This window comes from Cucurbita moschata, unplaced genomic scaffold (assembly GCF_002738365.1).
Source record: "Cucurbita moschata cultivar Rifu unplaced genomic scaffold, Cmos_1.0 Cmo_Scf00017, whole genome shotgun sequence".
In the NCBI taxonomy this organism is placed as follows: Eukaryota; Viridiplantae; Streptophyta; class Magnoliopsida; order Cucurbitales; family Cucurbitaceae; genus Cucurbita; species Cucurbita moschata.
Window position 1 is genome coordinate 461552 of NW_019268533.1, and position 25858 is coordinate 487409.

At 37.9% G+C, this 25858-nt stretch overlaps 5 protein-coding genes across 9 annotated transcripts; 2 read left to right on the plus strand and 3 right to left on the minus strand.

Annotated features, from left to right (window-relative positions):
* Window positions 1-3152: 3152 nt before the first annotated feature.
* Window positions 3153-6309, plus strand: LOC111454884 (probable tyrosine-protein phosphatase At1g05000). 3 transcript variants are annotated; one of them, XR_002712515.1, is made up of 7 exons: window positions 3153-3621; window positions 3773-3866; window positions 4343-4432; window positions 5454-5511; window positions 5604-5647; window positions 5858-6079; window positions 6112-6309. XR_002712515.1 is itself a non-coding variant. In XM_023096349.1 (6 exons), the coding sequence occupies exons 1-6, from the start codon at window positions 3368-3370 to the stop codon at window positions 6026-6028; spliced, it is 711 nt and encodes a 236-aa protein (XP_022952117.1). In that variant the 5' UTR covers window positions 3153-3367; the 3' UTR covers window positions 6029-6309. The 3 variants fall into 3 exon arrangements, 2 of the variants coding, with proteins under 2 accessions (XP_022952117.1, XP_022952118.1); XM_023096349.1 differs by having other exon boundaries at window positions 5858-6309; XM_023096350.1 differs by lacking the exon at window positions 4343-4432 and having other exon boundaries at window positions 5858-6309.
* Window positions 6310-6987: 678 nt separating this feature from the next.
* Window positions 6988-8559, minus strand: LOC111455597 (RNA-binding protein MEX3B-like). Of its 2 annotated transcripts, none has more exons than XM_023097321.1 (2): window positions 7990-8559; window positions 6988-7836 (listed from the first exon to the last, which is right to left on the minus strand). In XM_023097321.1, exon 2 carries the CDS (start codon window positions 7804-7806, stop codon window positions 7297-7299), a length of 510 nt encoding a protein of 169 aa, XP_022953089.1. In that variant the 5' UTR covers window positions 7807-7836; window positions 7990-8559; the 3' UTR covers window positions 6988-7296. The 2 variants fall into 2 exon arrangements, with proteins under 2 accessions (XP_022953089.1, XP_022953088.1); XM_023097320.1 differs by having other exon boundaries at window positions 7986-8559.
* Window positions 8560-9531: 972 nt separating this feature from the next.
* On the minus strand, window positions 9532-17408 carry LOC111455419. Its single transcript, XM_023097084.1, has 14 exons — window positions 17126-17408; window positions 16414-17051; window positions 15995-16158; window positions 15533-15593; window positions 14801-14866; window positions 14508-14596; window positions 13949-14012; window positions 13270-13482; window positions 12622-12687; window positions 12024-12103; window positions 11815-11942; window positions 10619-10687; window positions 10059-10101; window positions 9532-9810 (listed from the first exon to the last, which is right to left on the minus strand). The coding sequence occupies exons 1-11, from the start codon at window positions 17265-17267 to the stop codon at window positions 11828-11830; spliced, it is 1698 nt and encodes a 565-aa protein (XP_022952852.1). The 5' UTR covers window positions 17268-17408; the 3' UTR covers window positions 9532-9810; window positions 10059-10101; window positions 10619-10687; window positions 11815-11827.
* A 966-nt stretch (window positions 17409-18374) lies between these two features.
* LOC111455293 (armadillo repeat-containing protein 3-like) lies at window positions 18375-21208 on the plus strand. 2 transcript variants are annotated; one of them, XM_023096900.1, is made up of 2 exons: window positions 18375-20486; window positions 20589-20814. In XM_023096900.1, the coding sequence occupies exon 1, from the start codon at window positions 18731-18733 to the stop codon at window positions 20453-20455; it is 1725 nt and encodes a 574-aa protein (XP_022952668.1). In that variant the 5' UTR covers window positions 18375-18730; the 3' UTR covers window positions 20456-20486; window positions 20589-20814. The 2 variants fall into 2 exon arrangements, with proteins under 2 accessions (XP_022952668.1, XP_022952667.1); XM_023096899.1 differs by lacking the exon at window positions 20589-20814 and adding an exon at window positions 20823-21208 and having other exon boundaries at window positions 18378-20486.
* A 642-nt stretch (window positions 21209-21850) lies between these two features.
* LOC111455292 (clathrin coat assembly protein AP180) lies at window positions 21851-24020 on the minus strand. Its single transcript, XM_023096898.1, has one exon. The coding sequence runs from the start codon at window positions 24018-24020 to the stop codon at window positions 22203-22205; it is 1818 nt and encodes a 605-aa protein (XP_022952666.1). The 3' UTR covers window positions 21851-22202.
* Between the last annotated feature and the right edge of the window lie 1838 nt (window positions 24021-25858).

Consider the following 25858-nt stretch of genomic DNA (forward strand, 5'->3'; position numbering starts at 1 on the left):
TTTTTTTTTTTTTTTTTTTTTTTTTTTTTTTTTTTTTTTTTTTTTTTTTTTTTTTTTTTTTTGCCGTAAAGAAAACGTGGAGAACTCTCTAATCTCTGTACAAGACTTGCAAGCAAATACCATTTCACATGAATCCTACACCGATGGTAATTATAATATCAATCATGGAGCTACAAATTTTGACATTCCCCCAGCTTCGATAACTGCTCCAATCTCTTTACTTTCAATATGTTGACTTTTTTGTGCTATGGATTTGTTCGTAATTTAGTTTTTTTTCCCTCCCAACTGTTCGTTGCAACGAACAAAAAAACAAAACAAAAAAAAAAACCCTTTTCCGTGCATGATTTTGCAAGGCATTATAAGTTTGGTTTTTGAACTTTTAAGACTATCTATCACTGGTCTATGGTCTATGTATGTTGAAAACTTTTTTCAATTTTATTTTGGGTTCAATAAGTTTTTGTAGGTCTAAATTTATTATTTGTACTTTCAATAAATCTTCAAAATTAATTATTTGAAATTAGTTTTATTGAAATTGATGTTTGGCCATTACTTTTCAAACCAACAATTTTGACCATCACTTTTCATTTCCAACTAACAACATTGACTATTGTTTCTCCTTCTGTTTGAGCCAACTTATAACAATAAAGAGATAGAATCTTAAAAATAAATAAATAAATAAATCTCTAAAGCCAATTATATGTAGCATCTTATAATTTGTTTAAATATTAACATGAATGGCCTAATTTTGGATAATCAAGAACATATTATATTTCATAGATGCTTGAATTTAACAACACAATGTACTTTGTGGTACCCCCTTTGATTACAACACGATAAACTTGAAGGCGACATGTCGTGCTACAAGCCCTACCATAGATAATGTCAAAATGTCTACAACTTTAGGCCATAAGCCCATAGCTAAGGGGACACCGTCGAATTATGTTCTACCTTTCACCCGCAGCCAAAAACAAAAACCATGCAAAGTTTAGGTTTATAATTCAAATTACCGCAGCTGTAATTGTTTGCTATTAATTAAATTAATACTTGATTAAATCTTATTTTACTTTCTAAATTTTCTTTTAAAAAAAATATATTTATTTATTTTTGTTTGAGGTCTCCTTCTCCGCTCTCCAACAATCTCCCTTGAGTCACTTTGACTACATTTTAGAGGCTTACTAATTTTTTGTTCAATACTTGATGATTGTGGCTCTAATACCAACGGTCACAGTTGTACATTTTCAACCGTGTGGCGTCGTGATTTTGACACTCTCATAGCCAACCTTGAGGAAAACCCAAGCCCCATATTATTTTTTACCCAGCTTTCAAGGTTTGTCTTCACCCACCAAACACAACTTGTGCAGAATACAAGCTTATTCAGCCACGCATGCCACCTACTCGTGCATGTTCAATCATCGGTAACTCAACCGACTTGCCTTTACATTAAGTCAAGTCATTCAGCTCAATCTTCCCTCTACTCGGAACCAAGGTCTCTCAATGCAATGTCACATCTCATCATGTCAGGCTCATATGTCTTGACACCATCCCAAGTTACAAAGTGTCATCGAACATTGCAACTCACTCAATTATGCCATCTAAAACAGGCACACGTCATGACATTCATAATATCATGCAAAAACAAAATAGAATTATAAATTGGATTTAAATCTATCAATAAGCTTCCATATGTTTTATTTTATTTTTCTTAGTGCCATTTACTTTTTTTAATTTAAAATATTTTTTCAACATTCCAAAATTTATATTATACAAACCTACAAGCCCATGAGAATCTTTACTTTACCTACCTATTTTGCCCTTCATTATTTATTATATACCCATTCTGCCCTCAACTATTGATTTCTCATTATTTTTTATTTTTTATATTATTAAAAAAAATATATTTTGCTTACTATTAATTAAATCTAATAAAAGCATAATCATTATTATGCATAAAATTAAACCTTTTTAAGCATATAATATCTTAATTTATTTTCCATAAATTGTATTTATGTCTACTCTCAATATATATATTTGGAAACTCATTTCTTTTTTATGCTACTCATTATTTATTAAATAAACAAACAAACTTTTAATTAAAAATAAAAAAAAAAGTCCCTTTAAATTAAAATAATATATACTATTTTAATTTGACATGAACTCAAAATTTGATTTGTAAACCCATCTTAAAAATAGATTTTGAATAATTCAATTTACTAAAAATATACCTAATTTGCCCCAACCACCCACCATTATAATTTTAAAAAATTTAATAGAAATTCAGACCAAACAGATTCTTTTTTCCACAAATCAAAACATTGGATTCTTTTTAAATTATTTTTTTCCCAAAAAAGGAAAAAAAAAAAACAAAGTGAGTGCATGGAATAATTAAAATATAAAATATAAAATAATCCCATCTTTTTACATATAAATTAAACCCCAACTGACAAATTAAAATCAGAGAAATTATTTAATATTTTTGGCGCAAAAATAATTTAAATAAAAACAAAGGACGAGGCGCAAAGCCCTCGCAGTCTCATTATTAAACAACGTACCCCACTTTTTTGCCGAAGCATATTCCTAAGAATGTCCATTTCCCCCTTTCTTTAAAAATAAAAATAATAACCTTTTCGGGTTTTTGAATTTGTAGCTACGAACTTTTCTCAGGTCGGGATCGAATGTCAATGGTGCTCTGTTGATGATTAGAAAGCATCGGTGAAATATTATCGATCCTTGTAGCTTCTTATCCCACTAAATCCGTTGACATCTGTAGAGAGTTGAAAAAATCGAAACTCAATATAACGATAGTTGATCTGACAAAATATTTTTAATTCGAATAATATTTGGTACGCCTATATTTGAATTATTGTTTTTCGTCAAAATATTGATGGGTTTCGTTGAAAATAATGATATATATACACGACACGGCACGTAATTGTCTCTTATATCCTTTATTTTTGAATGAAATGTCGATATCATTTCATTTAAGTTTATATGTTTTTTTTTAATTATTTTATTATAAATGTAAAAAATAAATTTATTAATTAAAAAATGTCGAATATATTATTATTATTTTTAAATAATTAAAAAAGAAAAAATAGGGGTTTTGTAGTATAAAAAGAGGGGTTAAGAGAAGTGGCAATTCCCGATATAACCAACTTGCTTGGTCCACCGATTCGCTCTTTTTTCTTTCAACTGTCGAAATAGTTTCCGAATTAAGCGAGGGAAAAGTGTTCATCGGGAACGGAATCGGAATCGGAATCGGAATCGGAGTTGGAACCGGAACGAATCCAAGTTCTTCCGCCGTCTGAATATTTTTCCTCCCAAGCCGATCTCCATTTTTCCACTACACTGCATCTTCTTTCACATCGTCATGCCACTCGACCGCCAGTCCCAACACTCGGTCCAAATACGCAGTTCCCTAGACGCCGATGATGACTCCGACCATCTCCATCCAACTCTTTCCACGCCTGCTGTCGTCAATGGAGATGACTGCGAGAATGCCGGAGATGACCTCGTCGTTCCTCCCCTGAACTTCGCCGTTGTTGACAATGGCATTTTCCGCTCCGGCTTCCCCGACTCTTCCAACTTCTCCTTCTTGCAGACCTTAGGCCTTCGTTCGATTATGTATGACTTTTCCTACTGATTTGTTGTTTGTTGCTTTCGTTGTTCTATTCTGTTCGCCTGATCTTGATCTTGTTCGCTTCTTTTTGTTTTTTGTTTTGAGTGATAATCGACGATTGAATTTGAACTGATTGTTTTTGATCGGATATTGCAGATGTCTTTGCCCCGAGCCATATCCTGAGGTCAGCGTGGATTTTCTCAAGTCCAATGGGATCCGATTGTTTCAATTCGGAATTGAAGGCTCTAAGGTTCGTTCTCTTGTTCCTATTTTTCAAGTTTTTTTTCCCTTTTTGAAGTTTCACTTCATCGAAATAATCATTACTGAGAGATATAGTTTTTGTCTGTTTGTCTATGATTTGATATCTTAATGAGAGCGACGGCTTTTCTGTTCTAATTTGCTGTTTTGTGATGCTTCAATGAACTTGATTTTTGACCTTTTATGTCAAATTTCAGTTCCCATTTCTCAGGACAAGCTTCTTGTAAAGTGATTATTGTTATTATGCTCTGTATGCATATGAATTTACTAGAGAGATTAGAACCACTCTTAGCTTGAAGTTGTTTCTAATAATAACATATGGTTTGGTTTAGGTAAATTTGATGCTGAGTCTCTTTAAGAGTACTTTACATATTAGTTTAATTGGTGGCTTTTGACTGCTTCTACGCGTTTATAAAAACTGTTCTTGGGATTTAGCTAACAAAATTTAGCTTGTGTAAATTTGTCTAGGCGGGTTCAGACAAGGTTGATGCATATGTAAACATGATTCTCGAGTGTATGAGGAATTTGGATATGAGCGCTGATCAAATGTACTCTTTGGTATGAAATTTGATCCGACATTAATGCTATCCCAGATGTTTCTGAAATGCATATCTTCTCAACGTTTTGAAGTCAGTTTGCCAACAATTAAACTTACACTTTTGAAAACTTTCTGGTCTTGTTTAACTCAGATTAAGCAATGATGTGATCAATATATAGAAACACACACAGACATAAAAGCGAGAATAAAAACAGAGAAAGAGAGGAGAGCTGGTTGTTTGATTATCCTCATTTATCATTGCATTGGGCTACTAGTCTTGTGGTGATTATAAGTACATATGTGAGATTCTACCTCGGTTGGAGAGAGAAACAAAACATTCTTATCAGGGTGTGGAAACCTCTTTCTAGCAGACGTGTTTTAAAACTGTGAGGGTGATGACGATACGTAATAGACCAAACCAGACAATATTTGTTAGTGGGGGGTTAGACTATTACAAATAGTATCAAAGTCAGACATGGGGCGGTGTGCCAATGAGGACCTTGGCCCCCAAGGAGGGTGGATTGTGCGATCAACATTTTTTATAAGGGTGTGGAAATCTCTCCCTAGCAAACACGTTTTAAAATCGTGAGGCTAACTACGATAAGTAATTGACAAAAGTGGATAATATCAACTAGCGGTGGACTTAGGTTGCTGCAACATATTTTCATCAAGTGATGATATCTTCACTTTTACATATGCGGGGGTTGCGTGAGGGAAGGGGCGTGAGGCTTCATTTTGAACTTCTCCATTGTTTATAAGGCCTCCATGTTCCTTTGAGAAGTTGGATGAAGTTGCTTTGTTTTCTTGACATGTACCTATTGTCAACTGAATGCTTATTGTTGGCAAAAACCCATAGAAATCCTAACATTTTGGAGAACTCAAGAGGGTGCGTCCTCCATTCCTTGCTTTGTTTCAGTGTCATGCCAATGCTACTTTTTAATAGCTGGAACTCATAGAACACTGTAATAGTTGGAACAGGACTCCATTGATGATACTACTGTAAAAGAGAGCTGATCATTTTGTTGTTGAAATTAAATGCAGGAGCCTTTTGTGAACATTCCAGACGTTACAATTCGAGAGGCACTTAAAGTTATTCTCGGTACCTACCATACTTCCATTTTAAATCTCCAATGTGGCTGGATTAGTAGTAGTTCGTTTTAAATGTTATAGCATTATTTCTTCACCATGCAGATGTGAGGAATCGCCCAGTTTTAATCCATTGCAAGCGAGGGAAGGTATGTACCTTATTGATATATAACTGAATGTACCATAATCCATCCGTTTAAACTTTTAAGTTCAGTAGTGATTTTGATATAGTATCAAAGTGAAGTATTGATATTCTGTAACCCATTATCTTAGATTTTTGAGTTGAGCGGTGATTTAACATATACACAAACGGTTCCTATCGAGTTTCTAATAGCTTCAACTTATTTGTCACTCCCCAGCACCGAACTGGTTGCGTGGTGGGATGCTTCAGAAAGTTGCAGAAATGGTGCCTATCGTCAGTCTTCGATGAGTACCAGAGGTTTGCAGCTGCGAAGGCAAGAGTTTCAGATCAGAGGTTCATCGAACTATTTGACATTTCAGGGTTTAAGTATTTGCCGTCATCATTTTAATTGTCTTGTAAGGCTGTGTCTGGTGTGGAGGATGTTCATTAGTGGAAGAAGCAGAAGATGCACAATAAATTTGAATAGATGAAGCATTCCGAAGCTGTTTTCACCTTTCAGTGGTCTCTAATTACTTGTCATTCTATTCTTTAGGCCTCACATTTGGTTCAAGTGATTACTACCCCCTCACTCCTTTGTATTTGTATATTTACATGCAATTAACATTAGATCTCTCTCTTCAGTTCCCATTTTAAGCATTTTCTAATGAAAAAAGCATCCCATTATTAGCATGAGTATGCATACCACCATGCAGTTGAGTCTTGCATGGTGTGGGCAGAAAAGGGCCTCTAAGTGGGGTTCTTGTCATCACGCATGGCTAAGTCCCTACAAACCTTTACACACCATTTACACTTTTCCAAACATCATCTCTCTACTTTTTGTCTCAAAATTGTCTAATACTTTTCAAGATTTTCCTTTCAACCCTTGACTAAAACATGAGATAGTTTTTCAAGTAATTTTAGAAGATTGAGGATTGTGATGAAGGAGATGCATAGAGAAAGAGTTTGATAATGACTTCAATCCGTCTAAACACATGCATCTATCTTCTCGAATGACTTTAATGTCACATTTGTTGTATGACAAATGAGTTCTTTTATTCTTTGCTCGACAAAGTTTGAAATTGCTGCTAGAGTGAACATCCATGATCATGACTAGCAATGTTGTTCCTTAATTCTACATCCAAAGTGATGCATTCGATAGGAGGAGGATCTTGATCCTCTTTTGTGAAACTTTCAGTTTCCTTATTACTTGTGGAGACAATTTTAACATTTATACTCACGTTTGGTCTCAAACAGGCCCTTTATTTTCTCTGTCTCAATTTCTTTTCATAACCTTCCAGTTATCATTAGAAGTGACACCTCCATCTCTTTCGAGATTAGCAAATTATTAGTCTTCCGAAGCAATAGACCAATCATAATAACTTCCCCAATAAATAGAGAAAATCATCGACAATCTTAACTATAACTTACATAGCTCTACCTTAGCACCACACTCGTGCACAATTATCGTGCGAGTAATTCAGCTCTTTTCGCCCCTCTTAGTTCGAAATGGCACAAGGTCGATCCAGGTGCGCAAACCAACAATCGACCTTGACTATTCTCCTCCTTTACTATGATTAGTTCCTTAACCTACCAGCATTTGAGAAGGGAAAAAAGGGGGGAAACCCCATAAAGAAAACAAAAATCACATAGAGAGAATAATTTACGAAAATGTTACATTTAAAAAATATCAAGAATCTCGATGATCGAACGGTTGCAAATAGGACACGTGCCTCTGTTAAGCCATAATTCCCTAGAACATACCCTACAGAAGGTGTGTCCACAGGGAATAAAGGCAGCACCTTTACTCCTCTCCATGCAAACGCAGCACATCCAATCACCGGTATTCTCACTCTCCTTTCTTTTTGTCTTCCAATCCCCACCGTCCATTTCTTCAAATAATCTCATCAGTGATTTCACATCACCGGCGCCAGTGGGGCCTCCTTCGTCGGTCCTCAAATTTCTTTCCGCCGCAAGAGCCATCGCCAAGTTTACACCGGAAGATGCAGAGCTCCGAGCCCCATCTTCTCTATGGCTGCGGCTACTTCCATGGCGGCTTAAGCTTAAGCCTTCAATCATCGTCAAAGTCGACGACGTCGGACTCCACGAACCTCCACAGCACCCCATCCCCTTCAATCCTAGCCGTTGCTTCAAATTGGCCCATCTCCGCCCTCCATTTTGCCGCTCCATACCCTTTTCAAATTACCTCAAGCTACCGGTCTGATACAAAGAACACCCAGAAAGGACAAAAACAAACCAGAGATACCCAGACAGAAGAATGCCACAGACAATATCATTTCAGATCAAAGAACAAGGAAAAACAGGAAAGGAAAAGTGGGTTTTTACAGTGAAAAAGAGAACAATCTTACTAACCAGTTTTGGGTTCTGTAGATCTTCAGGGATAGGATTTCATTAGCAGAGCTGGAAAATGTCCGCCATGGTCGAGTGGTGGTGAAGAACAGAGCAGCTGAGAAGTGAAACGAAGGGCCATGCCATGTCCGCCGTTCAGTCCATTCAATATCTGGACTACAGGAGAAGTTGGCTCTAAGGAGAGTTTGTGTAGCTGAATTGAATGAGCTGAATGATCAAAGACTTCGTGGTTGGCATTGGAGTGGAGGGGGGAGCGCCGCGGCAGGCAAAGAAGAGAGAGTAAAGCAATAAACGTGCAGGCATCGATCTCGATCTATATGGAAAAGGGGACCCGCCATGTTTGATTGCGCTCTTGACAATTGACATCTCCTTCTCTCTCTCTAACTCTTAACTCTTCACTCTATCTCTATCACTCGCAAAGACCTCAGGTGGGTTGGAAAGTAACTAATTCAAATTAGTGCTACTATGTGTGCGGGAAATGAAGACCAATGCGCCATTCAAGCTAACCCTGTCTGGTGAGAATACTATGTTTACTCTTCTAGGCCTGGAATTATATAGAATGTATAATGTGCTCTAACATTAGCAGATATTGTCTGTTTTGGCCGGTTAGGTTTATCATCAGTCTCATGATTTTAAAACGTGTCTACTAGAAAAAGGTTTCCACACCTCTATAAGAACTGTTTCATTCTCCTCTCCAATCGACGTGGGATCTCAAAATCCATCCCCTTGAAAAGCCCAACGTCCGTGCTAGCACACTGCCCAGCGTTGGGCTCTGATACTATTTATAACGGCCTAGGCCTAAGCCTACCGCTAACCGATATTGTCTTATTTAAACTTTCCCTTTTGGACTTTCCCTCAAAGTTTTAAAACATATCTACTTAAGAGAAGATTCTATACCTTTACCATGAATGTTTTGTTTCCCTCTCCAACTCGGCTAAACCGGAACAAAGAGGTTTGAACCCTCCACCCCACAAAAGGAAACCCACCCTCCAAAACAACATAATCTCAAGTATTCAGCCTGCAAAAAACAATTGTTAATACAGAATAATCTTTGGGATAGTTGACACATGAACACATGATAGTGTTGAGTGGGGATCATCATCTCTCCCATTTCTAAGCTTAAAACCCTTTCAAACACAAATCTACTTCTGGGAAAAAGGATCTTGAAGTGACACCTTCTAGACATTACAAGGGGTTTTATTTGAACATCAAAACCATGTACTGATATCGAGAGGTGATGTTCTCAAATGAACATGATAGCTCATACCAAGTTTCACTGCTGTCCTACTCTTCTAATTTAAGGAGCTCTACTTTAAGTAAACCTGGAAGGGAGAGGCCACTTCCTTCTTAATTGAGGCCAGTGTGCAGGGTAGTTTCTACGCCTATAATCATGGCAATTTTCTGCTGCTTTGCGGCCAGAGTTAATCTAAGAAAAAGAAGAAAAAAGCCAATAAATCCGGCACGTTCCTTCTCCTTCCTACTTAATTTGAGGGGCACCTTTTGTGCAAAAAGTTGAAATTGGGCCTAATGAAATAAAGGTGAACAGTTGCTCCAAAAAAGCTGTTTCTTTGCACATATTTCAAGTAATTTCATTTCTATGAAAAGAAAATGCATATTCAACCAATCCCATATTGATCTTTACCTCCCTTCCCAAGAAAAGGCCACTTTTCTCTTATTATGCCCCCATAATGAATGTCTACAGATATATTTATCTACGATTCTAAAAATTCTTGAATACACAGATTTCAATGAAAACCTTCCAGTTCGAAAATTGAATAAATACTCCACATGTTAGTATCACAGCTGCACCTGGAAGCTCTGTTCCTGCAATCAAACCAAAAATTTCAACATTAATTAGATTCATTACAAGGGAAACTGATAACATTAAGGTTAAACAATTGGCACCAACGAGGAAACATTGGTCACTAAGTTCGGTAATCCATATATATCCCAGATTAATCATGAATAAAATTTACCAATATTGAACTAATTCTGGGTTTGAAAAAAGGGAAGACGTTCTATTTAAAGAGTGATCACATGCCATATGAGAAATCAAGGAAGGAAGCTCTAACCTTATATTGAAATTATTATGTCAGTCCCTAAATCTATCCGTACCTGTATGCCAACAAGAAACTCAGAATTAATAAGAAAATAGTGTGCCCAGGTAGTAAGAGTTTGAGTTATATCTTACACAATATAGTAAATAATGCTCCACATTACTGAAGGCCCCATTTTCACGCAAGAGAACCAGTGAAAAACCTTAGTAGTTTCTAGAAATGCGAGTTTTTTTTTTTTCCATATGCATACAATTTTTTAGTAAGAAACCAAGGATATGCATACAATTTTTTTTACTAAGAAACCGAGGATATGCATACAATTCAAATTCCATCATCATGAATAAGAAACGATCAAGGCAAAGGAATTTGTTCAAACTGAATGTATGATCATAGGTGGGTGAAACTCCACCATAATCAATGTTTTCCCACGTATACATATCAGCTGTACGTGACAGTGTGTCAATGAAGGCCATATCCAAACCCCAAAAAGAAAGGGGGTAAATGGTTGTAAGAAACTCCAACGCTAAAAAAACGCAAACCACAGCAGTAATTTGTTCATGCAATGAGAAGCTTACATTTCTGTATTAAAAACCCTCAGGTGTAACTTCCTGCCCTCTTCTGAATATGCCATCGTTAAAGAATACCTGAAAGAAAGTAACCACAATTTTTAGAATAAAATTATTGACCAAAGGCACAACATGCTTCAACAACGTACAAACTCAGATACTAGATGCCAAAAAAGCAGTACACGTAGTTGTTTCCCTTGAACCTGATCTAGGGCCAAGTTGTGAATCCAGACAGAAATGATTGTGGTGGTGGGTTCAACCTTGGTGACATTTAGCGAAGTTATTAAAAAACTTACAAGCTTCACAATGCCAAATATTTAGGATCATGTTATTACCCTATAAAATCAATCAGGTACCAGTGAGCTAGTCTAAACATTCACAGCTAAAAAAGAAAGAAAGAAAGGAGGGAAGGAAAGGAAGGGGAAAAACTCGCTGATAATTCCAAGCAAGTTTTCCCTGGGTAATAGACGCAAAATTCAGTTCAAGGAAAAAGTTCAAAATGAGAACTCTTCTTCTCGATTCTAATTTGTCATTTTTTGTCTTCTTTCAATCACAACGCAATGCCGCTTCTTTGGTTTCTCTTCCCTTGGCAACATGGAACCTATACTTTAGAAGAAATGAATGATATGGACTTGTGGAGTGAGGGAACTCTACTTTCCCGTAAAGGATCCCTCCTAATTTTGTCATTGCTTTTGTTCACTGCTACTGGAATTCTAAACAAGGAAAGGAAATACGTAGGGATCCAACTCAACACCAAATGGACAAGAGTTAACCTTCCCTCTCAGAAAAGATAGCCCTTTTCTAGCAAAACAATCGCTTTTGAACATTTTCCAACATTGGATTACAAAAGGACACGTTCTTGGGATCACTGCCCAATGGGACCCAAGATAGATAGGTTGTGGGAAGGCTTAAATGACAATTTAAGTTAGATGTTAATTAACTTTCCTTGAATGTTATTTTCCCACTTAAAGTTTCTTTTCTTTTCTTTTCTTCGAGTTCATTTTCCTACTTATAGTTGAGGCATTTTTTTAATGGATGGTGCCAAGGAAAAATAAAATTTGTTCAATAATTGAAATATAGTCATTCAATCAGACCTCATACATGCCACACCAGAGTCGTCAGGGGAAGAAGCCCTGTAGATATCCGGTCTATTGACCTGACCAATGGTATTACACTAAAAGAATTAGTAAATTTAAAATGCTCACCTTATTACAGGGTCTATTTATATCCCACTTCTAACATCAGATGGCGATAGCTACGTCCACGTATAATTCTCTGCCAGAGATACTGAAGACGACATCTGGAACTAAGTTGAAATTGCTGTTGGACAAGCCTGAAGAACAATAGAAAATTTCCATTGAAATTCATATTAAAGCTTCTCCCTTCGGTATAACAGACAAGAAGGTCCACTTACCATCGCACTAGACATCTTTGAATCCCTCTAGATATTGGTCGCATGAAGGACGGATCCCGTTGAGCATAAAGCAAACCGACCTTCAAGAGGCGAGAAAGATCACGAGGAAAAAACATTTAGAATTAGATAGCAGCCGTAGAATAACATGGATAATAAAACAAATCCTATCCTATGCAGTTTGGTTTTACCAATATATCACCATTTAGTAAAACCTACTCGGTGAGTAATTTCAGTTTACTCGCAAATTTTTTAAGAACCGTTGTTAGCCCAAACAGATTATGATGTTGGAGAACACACACAAATAAAAGAATTTTTTTACTATATCAAATAATAACCCAAGTAGATGGAGAAAACTAATCTAAATTAGGTTTCTATTTTTCAAAAAGGGGCAAAAGTAGCAAACATTTAAGTCAAACATAATTTGCCAAACTAAAGAAAAACATAAGGTATAAATGCCAGAAGTAGAACTTAACGGCTTTGTTAGAATAGCAAGTAGTTAAGAACTTCTGTGAAACCAAAAATTATGTGAACCATACAAATGTCGACATGATTATAAAACTCATAAATAAGAAAAAATCATTAGTGGAAGAAGGCTAACCTCAGCCAAGGCAACAGCAGAAGGATCATCAAAAATCTCAAGGCTACAGTCGGCAAGATAGTTCACCTAACGACGGGTGTAAAAATTTAAATGAGGAATAAAGACCAACATAATAGTTTTAGTACAGAGGACATCTAAAAGAAGAAGGGAAAAAAATATTCTAATAATGCTCAAGAAGTTCAATTATAAAAGGCATCCCACCTAAGCTAAAAAAAAAAGTATCCCACCTGTAATCAAATATTAGGAGGAACTTCTTGAGACAGTCAATTTTTAATTAAATATGCTTACTGTTATCTTCTATCCTAATCTCTATCCCATCTTTTTTAGTTTTATTTTCACTCAACTAAGATTTTATCTTTTACAATAAATAAATCTGAAAACTCATTTAAGTCTTTTTTGGTCAATTTTAACATTGAAATTGTTTTAATCTATAAAATTTCACATATAAGCATAAGAAACTATATATTAAATTATCACAACGGTTGGATAAAAGATGATAGCAAAGAAGAATGAACAAAGTAATCCTACACCTGCTAAGATCCAAAAACCTCTTCTCTGATGCACACGTGAAAAATGATTCAAGGGATATGCAACACAATAGGAAGCATTTACAACTAATAATTTTTGCACCAAAACACAAATAGCTACCCCAAATTCTGCATCCACAAGAGAATGCACAAAATCCATCAGCTGAATCTTTGCCCAGTCCAAGCTCAAACGTGGATCATCACTCTGAGGAGGATGCCTCCAAGGTGCACCAAATCGTAATTTATCCTTTGAAACCAATCCATTTTGCACATCAACAACACGTGCTTGCAGGAGTGCTAGCGCTCTATCCATGGCAGGATTTACCACTGTCACCTTTAAATAGGTAGAAGATCCATAAACTAAGTTTTGTGCAGTTGATAGAAATAAGGGATAAAAAATACCGTGCAGGCATCATTATAGAAATAAACTGTCTGAAGAAGAACATGAAAATAAAACATAGACATGGGCTACTTAAGTTAATTAATAGGTCCAATACACCAGAAATCATCTCCAAACTTTCATGTGGAATTATTATAACAGGGACACTAATGGATTCTCTGCTTCATCTAACCCTAATACTTCAATTCCCAGAAGATGAAATGAGAATTATGCACAATAACAAGCTATTGACAGAAATTTTACTCAATCTAAATATCTTTCAGCCATAGAGTATTAGATATATACTATCATCTAATAACATACAAACAATGGGGACGATAATGAGAACATAGCAAGTCAACAATCAGTTGACTGGTAAACAGTAAAAGAACATTAGACAAGTCTATCTTCATATACTTACTTGCAAGTATGCCAAGTATGCATCTACTATATCCTCGATTGTGCCAAAATTATGATCCGTTGCCCTTTAGTCAAACATAAAGTTCAGTCATAATCAAATGCAATGTAGAATCAACTTTCCATTTTATCTGAACCAAACACTCCATATAAGCAGAGACTGAACCATTTAAAAAAGTTCCAGTGGATTCTATGAAAAGGAAAAGAATGTCTTCAAATAACGAATTTCCAAATATCCGATGTAATATCTTTTTAAAAAAGAAAAGCTTTACTTTCATGGAATAAATGAAAGAGTTCTTCACATTTCAGTTAACTTTCTGGTACAGTAGAACTTCTGCACATTTAAGTTATCTTTCTGGTACAAGGATGCATAACACAAAATTGGAAGCAATGCTTCCATTTAGTAATCAACGTACTTAATTAGAGAACTAGCTGTGCAACGAGAACAGCCAAACATTTCATATTACAATACCACTTAGATAAAGCTTATTGTGACTCTACGAAGCTAAGTGTCAAGAAAGTATTGCAGTAATGAGAATAAAAATAAACCATCTCACTCTTACGTTTTGTTAAAGTAATTGCTTTGTTTCAGAGCATAAAGCTCAAATAAGTGTCGAGGGTTTGGGCCAAGCACCTCAGCAATCAGCTTCCACTACAATTTGGAGAGAAAAAATATAGTCTATAAATTATTGTAGTTGAATGATTGAAAAACTTGCTTCAAGAGCAAAGAAGCTTTATAACATTATTTTCTCATACATTCATTCCTCTTTGGTTGCTTTATCAAATTTAAACTTTTGCATTTCAATTACAGCACTCTCAAGAATAGAGTTCTTTAGGATTCGTATCAGTTGCTTACCTCTGCATTGCTGAAATAATCAGGAACCATATGCAGTTTAGCCTCTTGAGGAGTCCATCCAAAGGTCTACAGCTCAAACGAACTTGAAAGGGTGAGATACAGAATGATTGTTCTAGAATAACAGCTCTCCAAGCATTCAGATGCTTATGCAATCAAAGAAGAGGAAGTTAATAAAACGAGACACAGACATTCCATCGTTTTCTGTATGGTTGCGTCCATTAATTGGTTTTCTTGCCCTGTCCAAGTACTATCAATCTCAAATGCTTAAGTTGTCAGATTGAAGTTGCTCTATTTCTTTATACAAATTCTTAACACTTCCATCTCCATCTGCGATCCATTTTTGTTTTGATTATCAAGCCCAAGCAACAAGACCTTGTAAATCTTGAAGGCATGCAATTTTAATAGTAGGATCTCAGTATCACATTAAGTTACCACTAATCTCAACCATATTGAACTGTCATCAACCAACAGCCTAGGGTACGTTAACTTATTCATTTGTAACAACAAGAAAAAAAAAAAGCATATTGGATAAGACGGCAAAGGCTGAAAGTCTTGGACAAAGTGGACATTTTTGTTTGGACGAAAATGGAATGAGTTTCAAGGTATAGGAACCAAAATTATATTACAACCATAGTTAAATAACACCCATAATGGGAGCCTTGGAAATTGGAAAAATGACATAAATATTGAAACAAAGATAAATTAGTGCAACCTTCGTTATACAAACCGTACCTCTCGTGAGATAAATATATCTGGAAATCCAAAATCCATGTAAGCACGGTACGAATAGTAGCTGTTCAAGAGGGAGAAGAAGGCAGTGATGAAAAGTACTAGATTCTGTATAGGGTATATGAATATGAAGAGCGAGTCAAAAATACCTAAAATATAGCTAAATATTTTCATACCATCAACGAAATTGTTTCTTATCCAAAGAAAACATAGCTAAATATGAAAGCCAAATTCAACTGAAATGGATCAGATGACCAGAAACAAAGACCACACTGAAGATTACTGCAATATGCTGGAATATCAACCTCATATTAAATATTTTAAATAGACATTATTTGATTAGCTTTCTCTCATTATAGAATAACTAATAATACGATTGGGTACCCAGCATTTACATTCTATGAAGTTCTTATGTTTGAAGCAGTATATATAAGAGAATTCCAAGGGTATGGCAATTAACCTTACCTATCTGACGTTACAAGTATAACAGGAAGACACCTTTCATTTGCCCCAAGGGCAATTATTCTCCACACTAGGCTGTCATGATACATTGATCCACAGACCGATGTATCGTCATCCGATAAACTTGCATTTCGTAACACGTCTATATTGTTAATAATTAATTTTGGCTGCCAAGAACATACCCAAAAAAAAAAAAGTTACAGTCCAATTCCATACATATTTCGACATGCTTAACAAAACCAAAACCATTATGAAATTGTAAGGTAATCCCCATTTCTAAGCCTTGTATTACTACAAAAATGAGCAGCCTCAACCTAACCTAAAATTCCTTGAAGATAAAATTGGAACGGGGGTTCATTTGTACCAAGGGACCGATATTAATTAAACTACATCAGCACTCAAATTGTTTTAAATATGTTTACCTGAAAATGGTCGACTTCAGCGGCTTGTGACAGCAATTCTATCAACAAACAAGGCCAATCGGTACAGGAATGTGCCAATGACGACGAAAAACTACGCGTCCGATTCAGATCAGCAATAGCTTTAGCACGCCACCCATGCTGAATTTTGATCACCTCCTTGGCCAGTCTCAGCGCCACAATAGACTCTCTAAAATAAGAAGCTTCTTCAATTGATAAACTCCTCCCTTCATCACCCAATCCTAAAATCCCATCAACCTCAGCGGCATTACATCGAGCAGATAGTGCAAAAACTGCTTGATCCCACAGAGCCGAGCTTGACGCTCTGCGCGAGACAACACTTTTCGAAACATTATCCCCATGAAGTACGCGGCGAAGGGCTGTATTCAGGCCGTGCCACTTGGTCATGGTGGTGAATATTTGATGGGATGTTATACTGCCTAATTTGACGCCCTTCTCAGCCATGGATTCAAGGCAACTTTCCAGTTTAATTCTGCAATCCGACACTAATGGCGACGGACAATTCGACCACGACGCCCAGGGAAACGATTGGCCGTGAAGTGGGTGATGATCTTTGATAGTTTCAGCAAAATCCACATATCCAGATAAGTGGGGGCCTTTATTCCAGTCAGCCAAAAGACCTGAGAAACATCAGGAACCATTAGACAAACGATTCAATAGAAAATTTACATAAAAAAAGAGATTAGAACAGTACGTTCGAGAATGAGAGTGGTTTTCCCGACGCCTCTGGGGCCATGAAGTATCAAAGGTTGAGGGACGCGGTGGTGCTGTGAATGATTGTTGAGGACCGTTTCGAGCAATGGCCTTGGTATTATTCTCCACGGTTTGTGCACCATTTTTGGAAGGTGAAGCCTTCTTCAGCTCGTTGGCTTCTTCTTGATTGATTTTCTGGTTGCAGAGCGAATGGCGATGGAGGTAGAAGAAGGGTTTAGGCGAAGGACACACATTTTTTGGAATATTTTTTTTTAATTAAAAATAAAGTCCAGATTTTTTGTCAATAGCTTAACATTGTATTTTATTACCTTGGGGAAACAATGTAATTTCAAAAACAAATATAGTTGGAATTTTAATAACTAAAAAGTTTTAGGGCTAAAATGTAATTTTAGTTTCTTATAAAAAAAAAATTGTTAATTTTTACTTTCTAAGGTGTATTAATTTGATAGAAACCTTGGTTCTTTTTTAAATAAAATAATTTTTTATGTAAAATATTTATTTTGTAGGCCCTTTTAAAATATAAAACTAAGTAAATGTTTCATCTATAAACATTTAATATTTAATGTATTTTCAGAAATTTTCAAACAATTTTATTATAATTATAATTATTATTTGCGATAATCTTTCGGTATGATTCAATTAGGTCAAAATTAGTACAACAATTGATAGACATACGTCGTATCTGTAATAAATTGACATAGTAAGTTATGTAATAAAATAAATATGAAAAATATAATAAATTATGCGAAAATTAATAATGAATTGAACTGATTTTTTTAATCACAAAAAATTATTTTAATTGATCACGAATATTTATATTTGTATGCCCATCTTTTTTTTAATTATGAAAGATGATAATTTTTTTTAATGTATCCATTAAAAAATTAAAAGTTTGAATTTCATTCTGTACTAATAAATTGAATTTCGGGCGATATTAATAGAAGGAGAAGGAAAAAAGAAGGAAAAAAAAAAAAGTCAATTAAGGCTCATGTATTTGAATTTTATCTATTAAAAAATTAAAAGTTTCATTCCACTTAAAAATTAAATATTTGTATTTGACTCCGTATTAAAAAAAAATGTTATCACAATTTGATATAAATAAATAAAGTGATTTAAATTTTCGGTTTTTTTATTTTATTTTATAATAAAATTTAATAACTATTCTCAAATGAATTTAAAAAAATTAAAAAAAAATTAATTTTGTATGGGGCGGGGTAAATTTTGATGGGCTGATGTGTTAAGCTGGTCAAAAGCTTGAAGGGATTACCGGGCCCATTAGGCCCAATAAGAAAGGCCCAGTTGAATTTCCACGGTCTTCTCCGCGTGACCATCGTCTCTCTTTTCATCCTCCTCATGTCCTCACAGGCTTTTCTCTCTCTCTCTTATCATCGTTGATTGTGTTTTTGATTCCGCCAACAAACCCTTTTTCTGTATCGTTTTTTGTGTCAGAGGCACTTCGATTTTCCCTCTCCATCTTCCTTTTTCCTTTCCCACCAAGCAACCCTCCTCTCTGTCATGTTCTCTGCTTCTCACCCCTGTTTCAAAGCTCTCTAGGGTTCTGCTCCGATCAAAATCTTGTTCGTAAATGCCTCCGACCACCGCTGGACCGCCCATTCCACCGCTGCCGTCCAACTCCTCCTCCCAGGCACTTCTCGACCTCATCATTCAGATTGTTTCGCTTCTACTACTTTCATCCCTCAATGTCCGGTCCTTCGTCGGGCGGTGGCAAGTTCTCCATTCGAAGCTCTCAACTCTTCACTCTGCTCTCGTTGAAATCTTGGATTCCCCTTACTGGTCGGAGAATCCACTTGTTCAAACCATTCTCCCGTCGCTCCTCTCGACGCTTCAGCGGCTGAAGTCCTTGTCTGACCAATGCTCCGATTCTGCCTTCTCCGGCGGGAAGCTTCATATGCAGAGTGATTTGGATATGGTGTCTGCTTCTCTATCTAGCCAGCTCAACGACCTCGATTTGTTGCTTAGATCTGGGGTTCTTTACCAATCCAACGCGCTAGTGCTTTCTCAGCCGGTTCCGGGTTCGAATAATGACGATACGGAGTTTTTCATCAGGGATCTCTTCACGCGGTTGCAAATCGGAGGGATGGAGTTTAAGAAGAAGGCTCTGGAATCTCTGGTTCAGCTTTTGAACCAGGACGAGAAATCTGCTAGGTTAGTTGCCAAAGAGGGAAACGTTGGGTATCTGATTCATTTGCTCGATTTCAACGCTCATCCGTCTGTGCGTGAGATTGCAGCTTCTGCGGTTTCCGTTCTCTCCACGGCCAGCGATGAATCGAGGAGAAGAGTGTTCGAAGAAGGAGGATTAGGCCCATTGTTGAGGATTCTCGAAACAGGATCAATACATCTAAGGGAAAAAGCCGCCGCCGCGGTAGAAGCCATCACCGTCGACCCTGAAAACGCTTGGGCCATTTCCGCTTATGGAGGCGTGCCAGTCTTAATCGAGGCCTGCCGATCAGGCACCCCTCCGCTGCAGGCTTCAGCGGTCGGTGCGATTAGAAATGTCACGGCGGTGGAAGATATCAAATCCTCTCTCGTCGAGGAAGGGGCGATTCCAGTATTGTTACAGTTTCTAATTTCGAGCACAACCGCCACACAGGAGAAGGCATCAATGTCCATAGCAGTATTAGCCGCCTCCGGTGAGTATTTCCGATCACTGATAATCCAAGAACTAGGGTTACAAAAATTATTACATTTGATCCATGACTCACCGAGTTCAGATACGATCGCAAACGCGTTGCGAGCTCTTAGCTCGCTTGCGGTTTCCGATTCCGTCGCTCGGATTCTATCATCTTCAACATTATTTGTAATGAAACTCGGCGAATTAGTGAAGCACGGAAACTTAGTGCTGCAGCAAATCGCCGCCTCTCTGATTGCCAATTTATCAATCAGCGATGGAAACAAGAGAGCGATTGGAAGTTGTGTGGGTTCGTTGGTGAAACTAATGGAGATGCCGAAGCCGACTGGAGTTCAGGAGGTGGCGGTGGGAGCCCTAGCATCTCTATTGACCGTCCGATCAAATCGGAAAGAGTTAATGAAGGACGAGAAGAGCGTGATGAGATTGATGCAAATGCTCGATCCAAAAAACGAGGTCGTCAACAAGACATTCCCACTAGCCATCGTCACGGCTGTACTCGCCGGCGGAAGCAACGGCTGCCGGAAAAGACTAATCGACGCCGGAGCTTACCAGCACCTACAGAATCTCACGAACAAGGACATCGCCGGAGCTAAAAAGACCCTGCAGCGACTCAACGGCAATCGGCTGAGAAGCATCTTCAGCAGGACCTGGAGGGAATAACCGCGAAAGGAACTAACCCCCGCCGTAAAAGGTAAGAATAATCCGGGGGTAAAATCGGAAACTCACTATAGTATCACGTGTTGACCCTACACTTTAAAACCTTTATCTAATATTGACCCGAGAGTGTCATTAGGTAGAAAGTCAATGATGCCCCTCCTCATGTGACCGGCCAGTGCAAGTCGCCGGTTGGGGAAACAAATGCGACGTCGTATCAGGATCGCCCATCACACGTGTGGGGACCACCATAAACCTAACACATAATTTAGTCGAATTATGACAGTACTTAAATCGACCGTCTGTTTTTTTATTTTATTTTTGGGAATAAAAATAATAGGGAAATTAATTAATTTATAAACCGTATTTTCAGGTATCTGCAGGAGTTCGTTTGGATTTTTCTAACTGCTGAAGACAGAGGGAAAAAAAAAGGTTACAACATCAACAACATACGACCAACCCAACCGTTAGTATATTGTCGTTTTTTCTTTTTTTAATTAATTAATTTCTTTTTTTGTAAGTTTTAGAAGAAAAAAAAGAGAAAAAAATTGGGAAGAAAGAAGCATGGATGCGGGTTTTAGGGAGTATCCTGGTATGCTTTTTCCTGATATTATTATATTTTAATGTCACTGATGAGGAATTTAAGTGAGGTTTCTCATTCCCATGATTGTCGTTTTGTTTGATTGTGTAAATTTGAAGTGGGTTTCTTCATTTTATTATTTATTGAAGAAGAAAAAGAAAGAAATTTATGTTTCATTTTGATTGATTGTGTATACTTTTTTGACCAACAAATGTGTCGGATCATGGTGATGATGATGCTCTGAATCGTTTTTGTTTTGTTGTGTTGAGCTGAATGGGTTGTGTTCTGTCTGATTCTGTATGTTTGTGTTTCATCATCCAGTACTCTATGGCCGTAGCCATATCCAGATCTGAAGGGGATAATAATGGAGAAAAGAGAAGGATGGAAGAAGGGTGGGGCCTTGTGGTTTCTTCTCTTACTGTGAAAACAATGCCAACCCCACTAATTATTTATAGCTAGGGATCCTTCTTTATTGCTTTGAAGGATAAATCTTGTAGGGCTGTGAAAGCTTGGGGTTCACTCAGGAGAGGAGATGGGCATCATCCCATGTGTGAGGGAGGGGAGGTTCGCAATTATGGGCCTAGATCCATGTGATTTCTGGTCCGGAGGGAGAAAAAATGTAGGAAAGGGTGAGCTTGACTGTCCCAAAGCAAAGTTAACTTTGCCTAACTTTGCCGGAGGAGCTGGAATGGTTGGAGAGGAGAACGAAACATTCCTTAGAATGATAGTTGAAATCTTTTTCTAGTAAACACGGTTAAAGTTGTGAGGCGCAGTAGTAAAAGCGGTTTAAAATTGTGCTGTACAAATGGTATTAGAGTCAGATGAAGGGCAGTGTGGCCAGTGAAGACACTGAGTCCTAAAGGAGAGTGGACATCGGGCATTGTGCCAGCGAAGATGCTGGCCCTGAAGGGGGGGATTGTGAGATCTCACATAGATTGGAGAGAATGTGACAGCGAGAATGCAATGACCCAAAGTAGTGAACTGTGAAATCTCAGGTGAGCGAGAGAGAGTAATGAAGTATTCATATCTACAAGTGAGAGCTTTGACGGTTTTTTTTTAGTGATAAAAGTAATGATTTTTTTTATGAATTGAATAAACTCTGCGAAGCTATTTACAAGCCAATAAGCTGTTGTGTTAAATTTACATCCCAAATTCCCATTTTTTTTCTCCAAATCATTCCGAATGCTTAGCTATGATCTTGTTTTGCTGCTCTTTCCACAATTTCTGCTGTTGCAACAAACTTTCTTGATCCATCACGTTTAAACTTGGTTCATTTCCATTCAAACTGCTATCCCACGCCTCTGCAAACGGATCATTTTCAGCCCCCAAATCAAACTCAAACCCAGACCCAGACCCATTTGGGATTGGGCCCCAATCATCGAACATTGAACCATTTTGATTCTGTGAAGAAAATGTTGGCGTTTCCACTCTGAAAGTTGGGGCTACGGCCACAGCTTCCTTAACGTTCTCGGCGCGAAATGTCGGAGCGATTTCCGTCTCTGCTTTGAATGTCGGCGGAACTGCGAACGATTCATTTGAATCTTGAAGGAACGGGTTGTTGTACTGGTGCTGCGGCGAAGTAAAGGGTTTCTCAAATGGGTCGTCGCCGATGGAAGGAGCGAAGAAATCCGGCCATTCTTCCGCCGTGTCCGTCGCCGACTCCGCCAGAACGAGCTCCCAGTCCCCACATCTCAAACCCCGAGCAGCCCCTAATTCGGTTTCTTCTTGGAAGGGCGTTTCGTCGTCTTCAAAGAAAGCGAAATTCGGAGACAGATTTGATTCATTAGCAAAATCTCCCAACCGGGATTGCTTCTCCGATTGATAATCGGAATACCCTTCACCTTCTTGCTCGACGGAATTCGCAGGACTAGTCCAGCTTCCAGTAGCGCTCATCATTTCCCCAAACGAGTTAAAATCCAACTCCCTCTCAGAATTCTTATCCGACGATTCAGATTGTTCGAGATCGTCGGTGAGTTTCATCGTCGAAATTGTTCCCGAAAGAATCACCGGCGCCGGTGGCGACCGGCTGTCATGACATGGGAAGGAAGCTTGATCTTTCAAGAACTCCTGCAATGTCTCAATCAACTCATCGGAGGGCTGTTGAACACTCGGATACTCCGAAGTTCTTCCAACCCCAATGCTCTTACACAAATCATAAAAAGAACCCAATTCCTCAAATTGCTTCGCTGCTTTGACACAAGCTTGAAACGCATTAACACATGACTGATACTGCAAATGGAAAAAGCTATCCAAAAGAAGCGCAAGCCCATCGGAGATATCCCTGTATAAATCGAAGCTCTCTTGGACGACGGCGTGAAGGGAATTCAGAACCAATCGATTCCCCTTCGCCGGTCCAGTAGGTCTGGTGGCGATTGCTCTGTCCAACAACTTCTGCCAGTAATAAATCCGATCAATTAACATCGCCGGTTTCATATCCCGAATCGGCTCGTTGATCCGTCGGGTATTTCCATGGAAACTCTCTGTTTTCCGTTCAGTGAATCGCTTTTGAAGCTTCCCAGTTAAGAAACAATCCAAGCGCTCGTCGAGATACAGAGCAAAAGTTCGAACAAAGGCAGTGTAATCCCAAGGGCTTGAATTGGAATCGTCTCGGAAATTGGAGAGGTTGAGAATTTTGGCGCCACGTTTCATAGCGTGAAGAACTTCGCGCGGGAAATAAGGGTCACCGTCTTGGAAGATTTTGAGCACGAGGTTAAGGGATTTCAATGCCACGATCCAATGGCGGGTTTTGTTGATGCGTTTAGCGATGGAATGGGCGCAGACGGCGGCGTGGGATTTGTTGGCGGAGATTAATTGGAGGATTTCCGCCACGTAGCGTTGCTCGAGGGGGACGTCGTCGTGAGTGGTGGCTTTGAGGATGGCGACTTCGAGGGAGATGGCATTGGGACCGCCGGTGGAGGAGGAAACTTTGGCGAGGCTTATGCTGGTTTGGTCTTTCACGGCGTAGAGGGCCTTCCGTAGTTTGCTTGGCATGATTGGGTCGTTTTGGCTCGTGAGGGAATCGTCACAACGTGCTGATAGTTTTGTATCGTTGAACGTTTGTATTGAATGAAAAAATTGTACTGGCTTAGTTGAATAATGGCTCGAGAAATAAAGAGGAGATTTGTGGAGGTGAGAAAAGGTCGAAAATGGGATGGTTGACCGAGTTCGATTGGTAGAAATGAAAGGGAAAGTGCGTTGTTATCAGATTGGAATGACCTGGTGGCTGCCATTCACCCTTTGGCCCAAAAATAGGTGTGATTATTTTGATTTTGATTTTAGTAAGTTTATCATAGTCTCGTGTATGCTCAAAAGTTAATTCATTGAAAACATGACGCAAGAGAAATTACAATACTCTATCTAGAGGTTTGATGGCTACTTAGTCTCCTCTTAAAGTACATCTTGATGTAATCAAGTCTGTCAAGCCTAAACATGATTTTGTCGAACATGGGTTGAGCGTAATACGTCTTAGACGAGCATGAACATGACCATAACACTAAGTACACAGCCCAACTGTTTAACTGATCCACCATAAGCTCGATTGACATAGCAATGTGAGTGCGTCTAAATATATTAATAAAATAAATATTTAAAATTTTGAAAGGATAATAATAGTAAAGCATTATCACATGGTGATGAAGGGAGGAGACAACAAGAATCTTAGTGCTTCCTAAATTATTACACCGACCCTCTGTTTGTGGGAGACCCACACCGCTGAGAGCCACACCTTTTCACCATCCTCATTCCCTTAATCTTCATCTTTTCCAATTCCTTTTCCACCCATTTCTCGTAACTTTCACTCATTTCAATACCCTTTCAAGAGCCGCCCCGCCCACGGTATCATTACATTTATCTATATCGTCGTCAGTCTCACAATTTTAAGACACGTCTTGAGGGTCCAATGTCTTCACTGGCATATACTTCGATGTCCAACTCTCGTTTCATTTGTAATAGTTCAAGTCCACCATTAGCAGATATGGTCTGTTTTAGTCCGTTACTTATTGTTGTGAAACCTCACAATTCTAAAACGTATTTACTAGGGAGAAGTTTTCACACCCTTATAAAAAATATTTCGTTCTCCTCTCCAACCGATGCAGGATCTCAAGATATATAGATGCAAACAACTAGAACCACCACGATTTTTTCTAGTATTCTACAAAAGGGATGGTTGATGTCAACATCAAATTTAGTATCCCACGAGTTTTCTTGACAACTAAAAGTAATACGATCTAGTATATGTCCCTCGTAAATAGTCGAGATACATACTAACTAGTGCAAACACTCACGAATACGTGAAAAATGCAATATCTTTACTAAGAAAAGATGGGAATATTGGTGGACCAGTAGGAGGACAGAAATTTCTTGATACCATCACTGAAACTCACACTCCTTTTTTGGTTATATTCCTCTTTTTAGTGATAGCTTCATGTGACCCATTCATATTTGCTTCAATATCCCAAATCATATGCCCATAATTTTGGGGTTATGTTTGCAACTCTACTCATTTTCACATCACCTCGATCCTTTCACAATATTCCTTAACTTTTCCTATAGCTATTCTCTCTCGTATAAAGAAAAATAGCTTCAAAACATCAATTATCAGGTAAGATCTCACATCGATTAGAAAGGGAAACGAGTGACAGCAAGAACACTGAATACCAGAGAGAGAGTGGATTGTGAGGTCCTACATCGGTTGTGGAGGAGAACAAACCATTCTACATAAGGACGTGAAACCTCCCCTAAAAAACATTGAAGGGACGCCGAAAGAAAAAACCCAAAGAGAATAATATCTACTGACAATAAGCTTAGATGCATATCATCTTCAAACTTCA